The sequence below is a fragment of the Carassius gibelio genome, chromosome A19 (genome assembly GCF_023724105.1).
Source record: "Carassius gibelio isolate Cgi1373 ecotype wild population from Czech Republic chromosome A19, carGib1.2-hapl.c, whole genome shotgun sequence".
NCBI lineage: Eukaryota > Metazoa > Chordata > Actinopteri > Cypriniformes > Cyprinidae > Carassius > Carassius gibelio.
Window position 1 is genome coordinate 25,950,147 of NC_068389.1, and position 19,748 is coordinate 25,969,894.

The 19,748-nt window shown below is 35.6% G+C and overlaps 1 protein-coding gene across 1 annotated transcript in view; it reads right to left on the bottom strand.

Annotated features, from left to right (window-relative positions):
- LOC127935739 (oxysterol-binding protein-related protein 10) overlaps positions 1–14,531 on the bottom strand; it is a 23,021-nt gene extending 8,490 nt beyond the window's left edge. The window contains exons 1-6 of the mRNA XM_052533867.1: positions 14,205–14,531; positions 8,232–8,407; positions 5,392–5,471; positions 4,029–4,097; positions 2,276–2,467; positions 184–379 (exon numbers count right to left, since the gene is read on the bottom strand). Of these exons, the coding sequence (XP_052389827.1) occupies positions 184–379; positions 2,276–2,467; positions 4,029–4,097; positions 5,392–5,471; positions 8,232–8,407; positions 14,205–14,365 (874 nt within the window). The 5' untranslated portion in view covers positions 14,366–14,531. The remainder of the gene's footprint in view (positions 1–183; positions 380–2,275; positions 2,468–4,028; positions 4,098–5,391; positions 5,472–8,231; positions 8,408–14,204) is intronic.
- Positions 14,532–19,748: the final 5,217 nt, after the last annotated feature.

Sequence of the window (19,748 nt, forward strand, 5' to 3'; positions counted from 1 at the left end):
CACAAACACTGAGCGTGCAGCATGAGCAATGAACAGCCCTTCAACAACATTTATTTCAAACGTTTAGCTGCATGTGGTCCGTTACATACGGACAGGGGCCGCAGTCGACCTCGCCCTGATCTTTGGCCGGCTCTGGGTCTGGAGGAGCCACGGGCGTCTGTAGGGTGTCCGTATTGGACTCACCAGAGGGCGGCCCATGGTTGTGTCCGGCGCTCTGCTGTAATATAGTCAGGCACTCGCCGAGGCAGCTCAGGGTGGCAGCAGAGGTGGCTTTCAGCAGCAGCAGGTCCTGATCCAGACAGGACAGGGATCCGTGCATCGGCAGAGACTCGATGGACTGGATCAGACTCTTCTGCTGCCCCTCCACCTGGTTCATAACCTGAAGAAATGAGGAAGGAGCTTTACTGAACCAGCAGGGGACACCATTCAGTTTCACGACTAACTAGAACACAACCTTTGGGATTAAACCAGGATTTCATCAGAAAACTCAAGTCTGTTTTTACTATAATACACTGATTCTGATGCTAGACTTATTTTATATATATATATAAAGAAAATAATTAATTTATTAATGAAGGATGCATAGAAAGCAAGTGGGTTTTATGATGTTACAAAAGAGATTTCAAATAAATGCTGTTCTTTTGAGCTTCCTATTCATCAAAGACCCCTTAAAATGTAAATGTAGCATGGTCTCCACAAAAATATGAATCAGCACAGCTGTTTTCAACAATGCTTATAATCAGAAATGTTGCTTGAGTAGCAATAATGATAATGATTTCTGAAGGATCATGTGAAACTGAAGACTGGAGTAATGATGCTGAAAATACAGCTTTGCGTCACAGGACTAAGTTACATTTTCCAATAAACTGAAACAGGAAAAACAAAAGTTCATTTAAACTGTAATAATATGATGTAATCGAGGCGCTAAAGGTTCAGCTGTAGTTGATGTAGATGATAACATGAGCTGTGATAGATGAGGTAATAATGTTTCAGCTGATGCAGGGCTTATTTTATTCTATAAATTATGTTCTGTCACTGAAATAAAACCTAGCACAGCTCAAACTGACACAGTTTATATGAGGAGAAACATGCAGTGCACAATATGTGTGTTATTTGCATTTATCAATTAGGCGGATGATTTTATCCAAAGTAATTTCCACTATATTGAATTGAGGGCTGAACCAATTAGTCAACATTATCGACAATGCAGACAATAAAAACTATCAGTAAATATTTGCTATCGAGTAGATGTTTGATCTCAAATGACCTAATGTGAGGACCTGCAATAACATGGTTTGACCTGAGTGGCGCTGTAGCACAAGACTGTAATTCAGCTCACCTGAATGCAATCCAATTAGAAGACGACACGGGTGGGGAAGTAAAAAAAAATAACTACAAATAAATTTCTGCTGTGCATGTTGGCTCCGATATACTCAAAGTAAAGCTTGTTTCCATTCTTTGCGTTAAGAGGTAAAAATAAGTTTGATACAGTATACAGTATACAGTATACAGCAAGCAGCGCTTTACCGTTAGCTAACATCCAGAATATGGAAATATGAGCTGCATGCTTTCCTCTCAATAACAAAATAAACTTACAGCGGTGAGAAAACAGCAGTTAAGAAAGCATCTGATCATAGAAATGTGGATTTTGCACCAGCTCGGCAATTCGTCATGTCTACATATATAGTGCTTTACACAATAGATTACTTTAAATCAAGCAGATTTACAGTATTAAACAGTGCAGTGTCGCTTTCTGTTAGTATTATTTCATGATTTATATAAAGCATCTCTCCGGTGATAGTTTGCTTTGCACAGATTAAAGCTTGATCTAGCACTGTTTGATTAATTATACATATCTGAGTTATGAATGATGGGAAAGAAGAGGCTTTTTCAATCATACATAAGTAAAACGGGTCAGATTTCTGCACTTAGAAAAAAAGAAAAAAACATGTCATTGTTTATTATTACCTATTTGATTTGATTTAAATAATCCTATTTTCAAAATGAATTTATTTCCGTTGTTTAGAATCAGACTGAAACAAATTAGAAACTGTAGGACTGACAAATATGCATCAGATTAGGTTTATTAGTTTATGTTTATAATCTTAATGGATGGAGACTCTATTTGCTAATTTGTAAATACATAAATCTTAGATTTAGCCATAAATATGTTTTGAGTATTCTTTAATTCTGAACTAGATCAGACGGGAGCTTAAGTGAAGAGCATCATGATGGTCTATAAATGTCAGTCCAGTGTTTGAGGTGTGTGTCTGACCTCTTTGACCTCCAGAAGGCTCTCTGGGTAATGTTTTTTGGCACAGCCGGCAGCTGCAGGCGACTTATGGTGCGTGATGGTAACGATGTTGCACGGAGGCCCGTGGAGAGACACATGTCTCTGAGATACAGGAGAGGAAGACGGAGGAAGGTGAGGAAGTAGAGAGACACTTCGCATCCGGCCGGATGAACCCTGAGACACACACAGAGAGACAGTAAAAACCTTTTCCCATTCACAGACGCAGAATACAGAATAACAGATGCATTCACACCACAGTCACACTCCATACAGTGAAACACACGTCACAACCAGGACAGATTTCACTATCGCCAGACTTCATGTGCTAAATACACTGTAGCATCAGAACTTTACAGACAGAATTATATCTTTAGAGATAAAAAAGCCTTATATGTTATACATGTTATATAAACATACTGAAATTAACTTTAAAAATCCTAGTGTGGTCAGTTTATTTAATGTTAATGCATAAACACATGCAACCAATTATGACTAACTATAAATGCTGATTAAATAAAAAAATATAATAAATGCATTTTTATTTTAAAATCCATTTTTCAGCAACATTTCTCATTTTCAAATGACTAAAAATAAAGTTGAAAAAAAAGAAGAATTTAGAAAAACACACAAATTTACTAACACTCTAAATGAAATAAAATGAAAACTATTAAAAATATTAGTAAATTTCCAATAGTTTAAAATCTCCATGATACTAAATGAACACTGTATTAAACTGTTTTAATGCTGCTTATGCATGCAAGCGTAATAACTTAATAATTGTTATGACTAATGATTGCTAAAGTTTGATCTGAATATTTTTAGCTGATTAAAACACTCTTTTTATGGGTAACTTATAAATCAAACCTAGATGTGACGTTTAGCAAAAGTCATTTGGCGTGTTTGTGTGGTATTGATTAAGTGAAGTGAAATAAAACCCATGAGAGATTCATAGAAATATGAAGAAAAGACGAGCATCTTTAAAGTAAGATTATATTAATTTATCTGTCTATTCCTGTGTGTTTTGATGCCATTTGAGGATATTCTTCACAATCACACATGAGTCAACTCTGACTTCAATCTGTTAATTAGAAGAAGAAAATGATGCAATTAATCACGGTTAAATATTTAAACGATTAACAGCCTTGAAAATAACATTTTTTGAGCCTTTAAATGAAGTGCCATAAGTAAAGTAAATTAAATATATTAATCTATTTTATTTATAAATAATAAATTAATAAATAAACAACACATCAAATCAATCTCTCATCTTTAATAAGAGGTTCTTCCGATCTTATTTCTCATATTTAAGATACAGTCTATTAAAACACATCGTCATTTCTCATGCAGTGCTGTTTCTCAAGTACATTTATCATGTTTCAAAGACTTTCAAGGATGTTGAAGCGGGAGAATATGGTTATTTCAAGATTCAGAAACAACCTTGTCAGATGAAAAACAACAGTAGTATGTGTGTGCTAATGCTCTCAGCAGTGACTCTAGATATCCGCCTGGATATCATTTACAGAGGAATGTGAAAGAGAAAGAAAGGCTTAGTGATTCAATGAAGCATCTGTTCTCCACTGAATGAAGCTCTGTGATCATGTGATCTACAGCACAGCATTAACAGAGCAGAGACAGAAACTGACCAACAATCAATCACACACACCAGGACATTATGAGACAGATCATATAACAAACACACATAAGACAAGAGAAAGAGTGTGTGTGTGTGTGTTACCTGTGCATCCAGGGTGTTCTGAGTTTGTTCCACACACAGAGGCTCATCCCAATCCTTCAGTTTCCTCATCTGTCAATGACAACAGATCAGATTATGCATTAGCAAACCTCCAAAAGGCCCTCAAGATGACTTGGATCGATTTCAAATCAAAACAAGATCTTATTTTAATTCACTTAAAAAAAATTGTCTACATGATTTTTAAGCAGTTTGGACTCAATCAGCAGGAGAAAAGAACTCATTTCGTTATATGTTCGCGCTGTTTGACAGACTGTTTATAAGCGCTGTTTGAGAGGAAGACAATTTCAAGACTTTGTGGCATAGAGCGCAGGAGTATTGAACACTTATTTCTGCTGATTTATAGCTCTTGAATGGTTAAATACACACTTGTATGTGTCAAAATGCCAGTCTTTGCAGGTATCCCCATGAACACAGTAATTTAGGTCTTAAGTGAAAGCAAACAGCTGAGAAAGAAATCACATGTGTAGCAGCTCTTAAAGTGACAGCAGTCTAATATTCCTGCTGTCTGCCATTCAAGGGTTAGGTCATCCTAAAATTTAAATTAGCCCATAAATTACTCACCTTGAAGTCATCCTAGGCGTATATGACTTTCATACGAGTTATAAAAAAAAAAAAAGTATTTGATGGTATTAGTGGGTGTTGCACTCCATCTGTTCATGAGAAGCTTAATAAAAAGTGTTTCACACAGCTCCGGGAGCGAAGAAAGGCCTTTTTGTAGCGAATCGATGTGTTTTTGTAAGAAAAATATCCACATTCAAAATTTAATCATCAAAGAATGGATAAACTTTTTATTAAACTTCTCATGAACCGATGGAGTGCAAGACCCAGTGAATGGCATCAAACAGCTTGAAAGATCAAATACTTTTTTTTTTAATAACTCGTATGAAAGAAGAAAGTCATATACGTCTAGGATAACTTCAGGGTAAAGTAATTTATGACTTCATTTTCTTTTTTTGGCTGAAATAACCATTTTATGTTAATCAAACTACAAAACCGAAAAGATTTCTCACTACGTTTGACTAAATCACTTTTGTAAGTTTCATAAGAAAAAACACATTTAATTTACACAGTGAAGAATATGCATTGCTTTTATATGTAATTTCTTCAGGTTTTGAGGAGTGAAATGAATGGGCTTCAGTGTTTGAACTATTGCTGCTCCAGGGCACGCTTTACTCCTGCATTCCTCAGCTCCTGTGGAAGTCTCTGGGAGTGTCGCAACTCTGTTTCTCGACAGCTCTGCAGTGATGGTAATAGGTGAGAGCCAGCCAATGAGGTTGCATTAGTTTCGCCCACTACCGAAGAAACCTCTGTGTGTATGTGTGTGAGTGTGTGTGTTCACACACACCTTGGCACTACTGTCAGAGTGGCGTCTGGTACAGGCCTGTAGCTGTGTCATCCAAAGCTGCTGTTCTGTGGCGTCCACCGCTGGGACAGAGGAATTACAGGAGGAGTCATGAGAGAGACGGAGAGGAAATATGCAAAATATTCATGTATTAGTTACCAGGGTTATTATAGTTATAGTTCAGCTAGTTCCCAATGCAACATTTTCATTTATTTAGTTTAACCTGATATACTTAAATAACTAAAACTGAAATAAAATGAATAAATATACACATTTAAAAAATAATAATAATAAAAATGGCAAAAACAACAACAAAAAAATTTAAATTCAAATTCTTAACAATAACTACAGTGTAACAGTATCTCACTAATACTAAAAGAAAACACTGTCACAGTAGATGAAACATCCTTTTGATCTTTCACAATAACGACCCTGAGCATGTCAACACCGCATCACTTCCACATTCAACAGGAAGTCAGACTATATATAATACACACACACATGCACATACGTCCGAGAATAACAGTGTGAAAGGTGTGAGAAGATTTAATATCTTGCGCATGAGCACAGAGAGAGTTGCACAGGACACAGGTTGAGCGACAGGAGACACGTTGTAAGGCAGCGTGTATCTGAGCCTTATACAGTCTATGATCTGAGCACGCGCGTCTGGTTTTGTGACAGAGCAAAGGAAATCTAAGTGCGAGCGGATAGATTCGCACTCGTGCATTATTTTAATGTGCTTTCGCGTTACAATAATGCGCTCTCGTTGCTGCTTCTGAACCGTACACATAACTTACTGTATACACACTGCAAACAGAGTACGTGTGAACCTTGGGCAATACATATATTGGGCAAAACATATAACACCTGAGACACCGCTACAGTGAGGTTTATGACCAATGCATGGCAAAAAAAAAAAAAAAATTTTAATTATAATTTTTGGCCATATGTCTAGATTTTGTTTGATTTCTTTACTTAGTGATTATTTTGACTTATGTCTGTTCTAGAGACATGTTACAACTTTTTGATAAAGCTCTCATTAGTTTTCTTTTGGAAATATGTTTCAAATTTATACTGAATGCATTTACGACTGTAAAGCATGTCTGTGTGTGTCAAAATCGTGATTAAAATCGAAATCGCAAAATTGATAAAAAAAACCGTGATAGTTTTTTTTTGTCGCACAGCCCTAATTTGGTTTAAAAAGCATGCTAATACAAAAAAATACATAAGATGTGTTGTGCTAAACTATTACATGGAAATATTTTAGACCCAAAAAAAACTGATGAATCAGAAATTTTTCTTTTTTTAATGTATACAATTTTTTACTTTTTATTTATTTTATTTTTCATTAAAAATCCTATCCATACAATACAGTTAGGCTTGGATCCCTTTTATAATATTGGCTGCTTCTGATCTTTTTACCCAGTCTTTCTTAACTAAATCTAAATGTGCCAAAAATAAATTAATAAAAATACATAACATATGTCATATATAAAATAAAATCAATATAAAATGTAATCAATCTAAGTAAATACATGTAAAAAATTTTTTTCTAAATAAATAAATATAAAATAAAATAGCTTAAATAATGATTATATTTTAATAATAAATATAAAATCAATATCAATTAAAAATATTTTGTTTTAGATGGTAAGCGTGTATTTCATGCTGGATTTAAGATGAAATGGCCTGATTTTTAAATGGTAAATACCCATGTAGCACATTCTGAACAGCAATATTGTGAAATAGTATTAGAATTTAAAATAACTGTTTTATATAGTAATATATTTTAAAATAGACTTCATTGCTGTGATCAAATCATTACTCCAGTCTTCAGTCTCACATGATCCTTCAAAAACAGGGGCGTAGCCATCTTTTTTTTTTTTTATCTATTTGACTTTTTTTTTCTCCTGACCTCTTTTAATTGGCTAAGAAATCAAAAACACTGCTGGACAGTAATTTGTATGTTTTTTCCCCTCCTTTATTTTCTTTATGACAATTTTATGATTGGTTTATATACTACAAACACTTTCCATTTTTATCAGCCAGAAATAAATATGTTATAGTTTGTCAATATATGTCAATTAGCACTGCATTATTCATATACTTTTTTATTACTTTTATTACCTGGAGATGACTTGAATAACACACATTAACAATATTCTCGTGTAACCAGACTTTTAGACTAACCTTGGCCGCTTTGAATGGCAAGGACCGCCCCAAAAGGCCATATGACTGACAGATAAAGCAACCAATCACGTTTTGTTTTGTACCGCATCATGTTTAGGGGCGTGGAAATGTCCCCATAATAACAGATGGACGTATTTTAAAGATTCTATGTCGCAAACTTTAAATATTTCACATACTTTTAAAAATCAAGTGTTCAGTTGATCCTGATAAGAGCTCATTATCACAGTTGAAAAATTTTTTCTAACATGAGTGGCTTTGGCTACATGGCATCTTTGTTTCCACGTGGAACATTTAAAAACACAACACGCGCGTCTCACGAAACCCTGTATAATTCAACCAATCCGATGACGACCTCGAAACTCCTGAAGTGTTTCCAATTTTATGTGCCATAAATCTTTTGTAACATTAGAAATGTGTTTGACGTCACTTTCGATCAATTTAATGCAACATTATTGAATAAAAGCATTTAAAATAACATCTTTTTGTGTCTAGAACTGACATCATAATGGAAGTGAATCATCTGTTTATTTCACAGTTTTTCTCCATATGGCGGGACAGACTGAGAGACAGACTGAAGAATCCTCTCAAATACTGAATAAATGCACAAACTCCTGCATGAAACATGACTTTCGTGGTTGCGAGTGTAAAAATACCTCTGAGTTTGAAGAGCTCCCCATTGGCTGAGCTGACGATGAACATGTGAGGCGCCTCGTCGCTCGACATCACAGACGCACCAATCAGAGGCAGGGATCCGCGGGGCTTCTGACTCCGTCCATGCTCGCTCACAAAATACTGCAGCTGACCCACATTAGGGTCCAACACGAAATACCTGCACAGACAGATCACAATACATGCATCATGCAGTGATCCATCGACTTGAGAGAAGTGAGCGCATTAGAGTGACTCAGTCTTTAGTTCACAGATGCCCTGTTTCTATTTTTGTTGCATTTCACCGATTGTTTGACATTATATGATTATTTTTTTCTAAATAAACACATGGATATTTGACTTTAAATACTTGGACAAAACATGCAAATTAATAATGACATCATTAGTCCAAGATTAACAAAGGAACGATGACAGAGAAGCAGACAGAAAGAGTTTCAAATGCATGTATCTGCTGAGCTCAAATGATGGTTTGGACACAGTGACACTCACTCAATCCCACAATCCTTCTGGCCAGAGGCTACAGCTCTGACAATTAGAGAGTGTAAATGAGAGTGGAAGTCACAGCTCAGCTCTCTGTGATTAAACCGTATGAGAAAGTGCAGCACGGTAAAGCACACAACTGCATCTGAAGAACCGATTCACAGCTCCAGCAGGTTCTTACAGACAGACAAAACCAACCAAACCTGGAAAACAGTTCGTTTTTCATCCTTTAAAGTAGTTGCATTTGAACTAGCTACACTTTTTGATTTTATAAAATAGGGGTATATAAACCATATCAACAATCTGTTCTAAAATCTTAAATTTGTTCACATGCTGTTAAAAATAAACATAAAATTAAATTGCATTATTTCCAAAACCTAATAAAGAAAAATAAAGAAATGAAAAAAAGAGAAAGAAATAAAATAGTATTATAGTATTGTATAATAGTTATTATAGATCTTATATACCCATAGTACCCTATAAATTTTATAAACAATTAAAACCATATTAGCAATCTGTTCTTTAAGAGATTTTCAATTCCTTGCATAATATTACAATTAAAATAGAGTGCAATATTAACAAAATAAGCATATATTTATTGAGTAGGTAGGTGTCTAAAATTGTAATATTAATTGAAAACATTGCATTTTGGGGGGGGGGGGAATTTTAAAAAAGGAAGAAAAAAAGAGAAACAATAGTTTTCTGTAGAAAACTTCAATCTCATGTGCGGTTGAATTAAAATACAATTAAAGTGCAATATTATTACAAAAGAGTAGTCATTTTGGTTTTAGAATGCATGAAAAAAATCAGCAGATTTTTAATAAGTGTTCCAATTGCATATCAATATACAAACTTTGAACATTAAAAAAAAATATATTCTCAACCCATGTAATCTTTAAAATGTAATAATTATAATATTAAACCGTGTCAGTAATCTATAGTAAGGCAGTTCCAGACATTGTTAAAATTAAAAATGAAATATTTCCAAAAGTAGATATTTTGTTTTAGCATGCACAATTAGCACATATTTAATGGATAAGTGTGTCTGTGTTTCTCATCTGAAGCGGATCGCTGACTCTCTGTCTGATCACATGACCAGAAACACGCTTCACTCACAGCGAGAGCTTCAATGACCACTAAACCACAAACACACTCTTGACAATTGTTTTGACATGATTAATAAAAGTGAATCATGGATCTGTGCCAGGCTGGTTTTTCACATGCATTATGAATGTGTTTCTATTGTATATTAACCAAACTCTAATGTGCTTACACATAGGCAGGTGTTTCCTCAATAAAATGATCTGGAGCACTGATTGATTTAAAACAATCATAAAGGTATGGAAATAAAATAATAATAAAAACAAAACAAACTGCACTTTGCAACATGCAAAATAATCACAACTAAAAAAAACTTGCGCTACCTGCTGCTCCAGTTTTGTCGTACAAGAGACACATTCATTTCACATTAGTTTTCTGCATACAGAAAACAACATATAAACATTATATCAGATTTTGTGAGTCAATGTGAGTGCCACTATTTCTTTTAAATTGCCAAATTAAATTCTCAATTAATTTGTTCTCTGTATATTCTGAAACATTTGCAATAAACTGAAAATATACTGTTTATGTGTATCACTTTTGTTATATTTGAAATGAAACTGAAGTAATTTGTTATTTTATTTTTTAATGAAGGCACAGAAAAGAATTACACTTCATTATACAGACTAAGAAATTATTGCAAACATTTGAGTTCATTCTTTCTGAGGTTTATACTCTTTATCTCATAGACTGCAGCCTTCAGGCATCAGACACTTTAAAATGTGCTCTGACCCCAAATCAGACCCTTTCAAGACCATACAACCATGTTCACGAAGAGCTCTGATTCTAGAATAGAGGAGGATTCACCGTCGTCGAAGCAAACTAACAGGGTAAAAAACAGTGCAATGCACTAACAAATGAATCTTGTGAACAGAAAGACTCACAAACAGATGATTTATGGGTTTAAATCAATCTAATGAAAAAGTGGAAAGCATGCATTGACATTTACTGACTCGTCTACTTTCAGTCAAGGGCACTGTTGTGTTATATTTCAACTCTTTAAATTAAAACATAGAAGGAAAAAAAAACATTCTGTTGTTTAGAATTCTGCAGGAAACACTTCTGCCAACAGTGAAGTGAGTCAGTTCTGCAGAAGAAGCACTGTGACACAAACACGTCAGGATTGAGTTTCACCGTTCCTCAATCAGCTCAAATAACACAGAAACAAAACTACAGATGCACTTCTGTTTCTGTTTCACTCTCCAACAAACTCTGGCCCTTTAAATATAGATTTATATATCCATATTTTATATGCTTGAAACATCTGTTCACTGAGATCTGTGTCGTGTGCTGGTAATCTGACAAAGGTCATAATTCCTGAGTTACATTTCTATTCCTCAGCCTGTTTTTTTTCCAGTTCACCTATTAAACCTGGTTGAAGAGTTACAAAAACAATACTGTATACTGTACTGCTGCTGCAATATAATAATTAACGAAACATAAGACATTTTTCAACAATTTTCATTCACATCAAATTATATAATATTAAATCTAGTAATTTCCATAAAGCATATATGCCTTTTATAAGTTTGTGAGCTGGATATATTTATGGTGCATCATGTGACTGATCAGGAAGAAATGTTTTGTGCTATCAGTGATGTTCTCTGTTCTTTCGATGAATCCACTCTAGTTCATTCCTAAGAAACACACTTGCATCTCAGTAAACCAACAACAACGAAACCACTCGAGGACATGTGCCGGTCAGATTTCATTCCAATAGCCCAAACAAATATTCTATTTGAAATAAAACTAAATGTTTTTAAACCGTTGTGATTGTTGGACTTACATTATCACATTATTTTCATGAGAGTTAAACAAATTTAAATCCCAAAGTATCATTACTGTGATGCAAAAGAAATAAACTACCTGAACATATTTTAAAATATTTGTGTATGCATAATAATAGATGTTGCTGTACATACAGTAGCACCTGTAATACATAGTTTAATAAATAAAATAAAAACATTATAGAATATTATATTATAATATATACAGTACATGTGGAAATTAACTTTATGCAGTCTTAAAAAATATTGATTTTCTTTATTAATTTATGAATATATATATGTTATTATAGTTAAAAAATAAAAACATTACTTTGAATGAAATAAACATTAACTGAAAAGAAAAATCTAACTTTTTTTTTATTCCAGCTATTTGTAAAGGCAACATTTTGTTTTTGAATTTGGTTTAACTTACTTAAAAAAGTGAAACTGGAAATAAATTAAAAATGTATAAAAACTATATAGACATGTTACTAAGTACTAAAAAAAAAACGTACAAATTAAAGTGAGAAATATAAAAATTTATACTAATTAAACAATTATAAAAACTATAATAGTATCTCAATGGAGCTAAAATAATACTGCATGTAAGAGGTGTTTCACTCCAGATGGGGTATTTATGATCTAAAAGATACAAATGAATTAAATGTTTTAAACAGCCACCGAGATCAAGGACATCACATCACATTGTCACCTCCCAAATGTCAACATATGTTGTCACCTCCTGATCTGTGGTCAGAATAACTCCACACAGGACTGAAAAATCACAAGTGGGATTTCTGCTCTGAAGAAACATTTCACCATTTCATTCGGGGGAAATGATAGCAAAACAAATCTGCATATTAAAAACTCACTGAAACTCAAAAATCATTGAGAGTACGCCAAAATAAAAGTTTAATTAACTTGAAGAAATTGATAGCAATATATTACTATTTAACATTAAAATGTACTCCTCGAAGTAATACATTAATAATAATAACATTGATTTTAGATTATAATAATATATTTATAATAATCATAAATAATGATTAATACGAATATATTATTATTACTATTATTACTGTTGGCGTTAATATTATAACAATTTATTAAGGAATACCATACCATATTCCAGATATTTTAACACCCAAGTTTAAATTTATACAATAAAGTTCTGTTGTTCAGCACTTTTGTATTTGGAAAATTTGAAATAAAGGTTCTATGTTTTATTGTAAATTAAATCACTATATTTTCATTTGATTACATTTTAAAAGATCAATTAAAATAGGTTTTAAGAATTAAAGTGATTAGGTATGCTGTTTATTGAAAGAAAAAGGAATTAAAGCATTAAAACAGAATCTAGAGAAATTAAAACTGAAAACACAGAATTTGGAAAACAATCTAATAAAATAGATGTTTAGGGGCCCCTACAAATATGATTATTCATAACTGAGATCCTGAGCTTTGAGAGAGTAACATCTAAGTAATATAATTTTTCCTCTAGGTTCATACGATCATAATAATTGTATAATCTCACAGTATCATAACAGGTGGACTCTATTGAGTCTGGATCTCAACAGAATCTCACGTCACCATCAGCAGTGAATCTGACATGCAGGTGTGTGAATCTGATCTGAGTATCAAAGCTCGTCTCATGCGCACACACAGGTCAGAATGTCCTGAAACACACATTTGCGCAATCCTTCATCACGAAAGCAGCCTGAGATAGACCTTGTGTGTGAATAAACTTATTTCCGCCTGCACTGTTTTACAGCTTGAAGACTGTGTTTAAAGTACAAAGATCACATTCCCATCTATATAATGTGTAAGTGTGTGTGTGTGTGTGTGTGTGTGTGTGGGGGGGGGGGGGGGGGTGTTTATTAAACTGTTTCCTGATCTCTTGTGTAATTATTCCTGAATATCAGTTCATCTCAGAATCAACAAGTCTGAAAAAAAAAGTGAAACAAGCAACAAGTCTGAACTGACGTCGAGTGTTTGTTCAGTGACTAACACAAGATCTCAGGATGACTTTAGCTTTAGCTATAACTCAACGAATACGAAACCCTTTTTTTGTGCATATGAATTCTTCACTTTAAATCTAAAACACAAAAACAAACAGTGGCATTATTATGGGTGAGAATCATGGGTTTTGTTCAGATGCAATACTTCAGTGATGTACATGAGGACATTTAGTCACATAATGCAAGAATGCACCACAAAATATGAACATGAGTTCAAAAGCCAGATTAGGAAACTTATTTCTGGCTATAATTGATCTAAAACAAAATATCAATTATAAAAACAATGTGTGTGTGCGTGTGTGCGCGCGCGCGTGTTCATATAGAATGTGTGTCTGTGTGTGTGTGTGTGTGTGTGTGTGTATTTGTACAGTATTACTTATCTGTATTGTACACATAACACTGTAGCTATACAGTATGTGAGAATATAACATGTAGCTAATAAATCCTGTCATAACTGAATACCTACACAAAACTAAAAAAACAAATCATATTAGGAAATATGACACGTATGTTGTGGTAATATTGCGGCCAGGAGTTAAGCTCAGTGTAAACTTCATCACGGACTTGACCGGATGCGGTTCGGAGTCGGTACCTGTTCTGCCAGCCCTGGATGAGGTTGGTGTATTTGCTGAGCACTCCCTCGATCCTGCGCGCGCGTCCGGGCTGCAGAGACGCGCCGAGCCCGAGCGAGGCCGATCCCGAGCCCGTCCGAGCCGGCAGCCTCCTCTCCGCGGGGACGAGCGGCTTCTCCATCGCGGATCCCGATCTAAATCCTGACAGAGGAGCTGATCGCGCTGCGCTTCCGCTTCCCTCTGACCGATGCCATGTTCTGAGGAGCACGTTTCTCTCGCTGATCTTTCCAGCGTGTTTCTGTTGGGAATCTGAGACACTCCCTCCTTCAAACCCGGATATTACAAACGCATGTGGACGTGTCTATATCTCGGGTGCGTGCGTGACGTGCAGCCTCTCGACCAAACGCTGATTCACTGAATCTCAAATCGTTCTCTCTCTCTCTCTCTCTCTCTCTCTCTCTCTCTCTCGATGCATCAACTGATTGGACTATAATATTCTAGTGAAGATGGTTCTGATCATCATCACATTTTTGTTATTTTGCCTGTATGAACAGAACCCTTTTTTCCCATAAAGTACCAGAATCTCTCATCATTGGTTTTCAGCTGGTTCAGCTGGAACTGTTTTCTGAACAGTTTCTGTAGCCTATTCAATTTGGCCATGAACTGCATAATAAAATGCAATTTTCTAGATTGATAAACATTGGCAGAGCTTATTTACAGAGTTCATTTTTTTAAAGAGTTCTCTTGGCAGACATAATTTAAAGCAACTTCTTTGTTGCAAGTGAACTTGTATTTAACAAATTCTGTCATATATTCTTCTAGCATTTGTATGTCATGCAAACTGTGCATTTATGCCTTGTTTAGATGAAGCAGGGGCGGATCTACCCCTGCTGCCACCCCAGTTGGCAGCAATTTGAAAATTTACAGCACGAATCTTTCATGATTCGTGATCCCGCTCCGAACTCCCGAACTGATTCAAATGATTTGCGATCCCCAAACTGACTCAAATGATTCGCGAACCCGCTCCGAACTCCCGAACTGATTCAAATGATTCGCGACCCCGCTCCGAACTCTCAAACTGACTCAAATGATTTGCGATCCTTCTCCGAACTCCCGAACTGATTCAACCGATTTGCGATCCGCAAATTGACTCAAATGATTCGCGAACCCGCTTTGAACTCCAGAACTGACTAAAATGATTCGCGAACCCAGTACGAACTGCCGAACTGATTCAAATGATTCGCGATCCCGCTCCGAACTCCCGAACTGACTCAAATGATCCGCGAAGCCGCTCCGAACTCCCGAACTGATTCAAATGATTTGCGATCCCCAAACTGACTCAAATGATTCGCGAACCCGCTCCGAACTCCCGTACTGACTCAAATGATTCGCGATCCCGCTCCGAACTTCCGAACTGACTCAAATGATCCGCGATCCCGCTCCGAACTCCCAAAATGACTCAAATGATCCGCGAAGCCGCTCCGAACTCCCGAACTGATTCAAATGATTTGCGATCCCCAAACTGACTCAAATGATTCGCGAACCCGCTCCGAACTCCCGTACTGACTCAAATGATTCGCGATCCCGCTCCGAACTTCCGAACTGATTCAAATGATTTGCGATCCCGCTCCGAACTCCCGAACTGACTCAAATGATCCGCGAAGCCGCTCCGAACTCCCGAACTGATTCAAATGATTCGCGATCCCCATAACGGACTCAAATGATTCGCGATCCCCATAACTGACTCAAATGATTCGCGATCCCGCTACGAACTCCCGAACTGATTCAAATGATTCTCGATCCCCAAACTGCCTCAAGTGATTCGCGATCCCGCTCCGAACTCCTGAACAGACTCAATCTGCCTAGGGCACCAACTCCCAGAGGGGGCACCATCCCAGTTGCTCCAAAAAAAAAAACTTCCTCTATTCTCACATCCGCGCTTGCGACTGCTCGCACCTCATGTTTGCGGCTAAATGTTCATAATTGATGGGTGAATCCAATCCAGTGAAGAGAAAAGAAAACTAAAAGTAAAAAAAAAAAAAAAAAACAGACATAAAGTTGGCTTGACGTTGGACGAGTCTCAAATTATGGACCGTCTCTAAAGTTACATGCGATATTGGTATACACTTTTCTAATGTCAGTAGCATTTGAGGAGAATGACTTATAGTCATAAAAACAAGTGTAATTGTTGTAGGTGTCAGCTATAATGCACAATTGAATTAAATGTTTGATATTTATTAAAATAATCTGTAAATCATATGTAAATTATGCTACTCTTTCACATGGGCTCAAACGCAAATTTGAAGCTCAAGAGCATTTGAGGAGAAAGACTTGCAGTCATAAAACAATTGTAATGTGTTCATTTAGGTGTCAGCTACAATGCAAACCTTATACATTTTTAATATACATTAAAATAAAGTATAAATCATTTAGGTAAAAATGAGGCCCGTTTATCACTTTCAGGCACATTCCTGTCAAAGTTTTTTTTTTTTTTTCAGGTTCCCTTACGAAAATTACCCATGGTTTTAACAATAACACCACAAATCATTGTTTTTGTAGCCATGGTAACTGCAAATTAACCATGGTTTTATTACTTCAAATAATCATTTACAAAGTATTAATATACTGTGATATTTTTGTTGTTGTTGTTGCTATAAAAATAGACCTAAGCCATCAATAGCCTTTAAAATGACTTAAAATGCATTATATAAAAAAATAATGATGCAATAATGATTGGTTAATAATAACACTATTAAAATACATAATGTAGGCAAATACAAAATAAACAATTGATGTACATGTTATTACAAATGTCATGTGATTGCTGCTGTTACACTTACAGGACAATCAAATCCTTGTTTAGGCTACTGACCAAACATTTAATTCAATTATTCATTGTTTATTGTTTTTTTGGCTATTGCTGCAAATATACCCCAGAGACATAAGACTGGTTTTGTGCTCCAGGGTCACAAATAATGTTTTTTGCAAACATCTTGACAACCTTATTAAAGAACTTTGAATGAACATTCTGAATTATGTTGGGATGTTTTTATCAGCTGTTTAGACTCTCATTCTGACGGCACCCATTCACTACAGAGGATCCATTGCTGAGCAAGAGATGGAATGCTATATGGCTTACACATGGCAACATTTCTACATGTATATGACTAAGCCACAATTATTTAAAGCTGTTTGTTTGCTCAAGGCCTGTTCACTTAGAAAAAGTTTTACCTGCCGGTGTCCCGCAGATAGAAACAGTTTTAAACAGCACTTGCTCCTCTTGCTGTTTCTTTGCATCCATTAGTATGATATAAATCCATCCATAGCTGTATATCTTGAGAGTCACTAACTCAATCTGAGTCATGCTGAGAAGTGGAGCTGCTGATGGATCTGTGCTGTGTATTTACCAAACCCTCCACATCAGGTTTCACTTCAAGAGGCCAGAGATCGATTTCCTTCTGACAGCACGACACGGCAAACACACTGCAGATAAATGTGAGCAGAGAGAGCAGCGTTTTTGACTGAAGTCAGGCTCTGATCAACTGCATTACTGCAAAACGCTTGAAGTAGTGCTGCATGATTTATTGAAATAAAACCGAAATCATGATAGGGCTTAGTGCGACTATCAAATATTAAAGGCTGCAATTTAATTAGATTTACAGGCACTGTGTTTCCGAGTGAAGCATGGCACAATGTTCATTTGCACACAAGCAGCTCATTATACTGTTTTCTATGGAAGATTATTTTTGCCAAGGAAAAAGTTATTTCCAACATTCTATCTCACAATTCTGCCTTTTTTCTCTTGCAATAGCAATTTTACTTCTAAGATTTGATCAGAAGAAAATTCTCAACTATGGGATATACATTTTAAGAAAAGCGGGAATTGTGAAATCTTTTTTTTTTATTCCTTTATTTGATGGTGGAATAACATTCCATAGAAAACACTTATTTTTAACATGCTTTCCCAAAGATTTCTGTCAAAATAAAATTTTAATTGTTTGATGTTTGAAAATGAAGAAATAAAGTCAGTCATAGTAGTATTATAATTTTAAGGTTTTAATGTAAAATTTATTATTTTGATTGTTTTTTTTTTCTTAAAAACTCTTTTTTATATTTTACAGTGAAATATCACAACAGTAATAGTTTTTATTATGTTTTTACTCTGTAAATTTAATTTAGTAATACTAATAATTGGTATTATTATTAATAATATTTATATTTCTGTTGTTATTGTAGTTACTATATTGTTATTACTACTACCGTATATTTTTATTGTTGTTATTTTAAATACCCATAATGATAAATAATTGCAATATTTCGCAATTTCATCAGAAAAAAAATATTATATATTTTTTTTCTAAATAGAGCAGTCTTATGCCAAAGAAGCTTGTTGCAACAATTGCCTGCTGCAATTTCAGTTAATCTGTGCATAGATGAAGAGTCTCGTCCTGGAGAACATGGTGAGTTGTGATTTACTGTACAGCTGCAGCAGATGTTTTGAGGTTAAAGAGCCCATAAGACCTGGACATCAGGAAATCCTTCCCATTTTTTTGTTGTTTTGTTGGTGGTCCCATGGCATGCTGATGTCTGAACACACACAATCAGAGCACTAATATCTGCTCACAATCCTAATAATCTCCTATCTTCTCCTGCATTACTGTATGTATAGTGTTAAATATTTGCCTCATGGTTTCCAGGGAAACAAAAACTACTTGTATTATGAGGAACAGAAATAACAAGCAGTTTTATGCTTTATCATAAGAATATAACACTTTGTTTACGTATGTTTATTTTATGCAAATGCACGTATATGCGGGCATCTGGACACTAATGCAGTTCTCTGATTTCTATTTTAAGGCATCTGAATAATTCATAGGAATGGAAGAAATGCTCATCAGATCAGATTCTGCTTTCAGATGATATTCATGATCTTTTGAATCATCAGCCGCACTGATTGTGTGTGGTGAGATGTTGCAGTGTTTTGACGTGTCTGCTGATGCATACTGTCATTCACTTGCTGTGCTGCCTGTGCAAGCGCCTGTGATGTAGGCTATATTTGGCCTTGACATGCTCACAATGAAAGTCGTTCCAGGTGAGAAGTTCCCGTCAAATTAGGTCCCCCGTCCAGCACTGAATCTCTTAGAGCTGCTGAACAGAAAGGCATGACAGTAGAGCCTCGACTGAAGCCTGTTACACTCCCAAAACTCTAGCAGGCTTTACACGAGGAGTGTCTGTCAGTCTGTCTGTCTGTCTGTCTGTGTGTCTGTCAGTCCGTCTGTCTGTCTGTCTGCCTGTCTGTCAGTCGGTCTGTCGGTCTGTCTTTCTGTCTGTCAGTCCATCTGTCTTTCTGTCTGTCTGTCTGTCTCTCTGTCTGTCTGTCTGTCAGTCTGTCTGTCATTCTGTCTGTCAGTCCATCTGTCTGTCTGTCTGTCTGTCAGTCTGTCTCTCTGTCTGTCTGTCTGTCAGTCCGTTTGTCTGTCAGTCTGTCAGTGTGTCAGTCTGTCTGTCTGTCTGTCTGTCAGTCTGTCAGTGTGTCAGTCTGTCTGTCTGTCTGTCTGTCTATC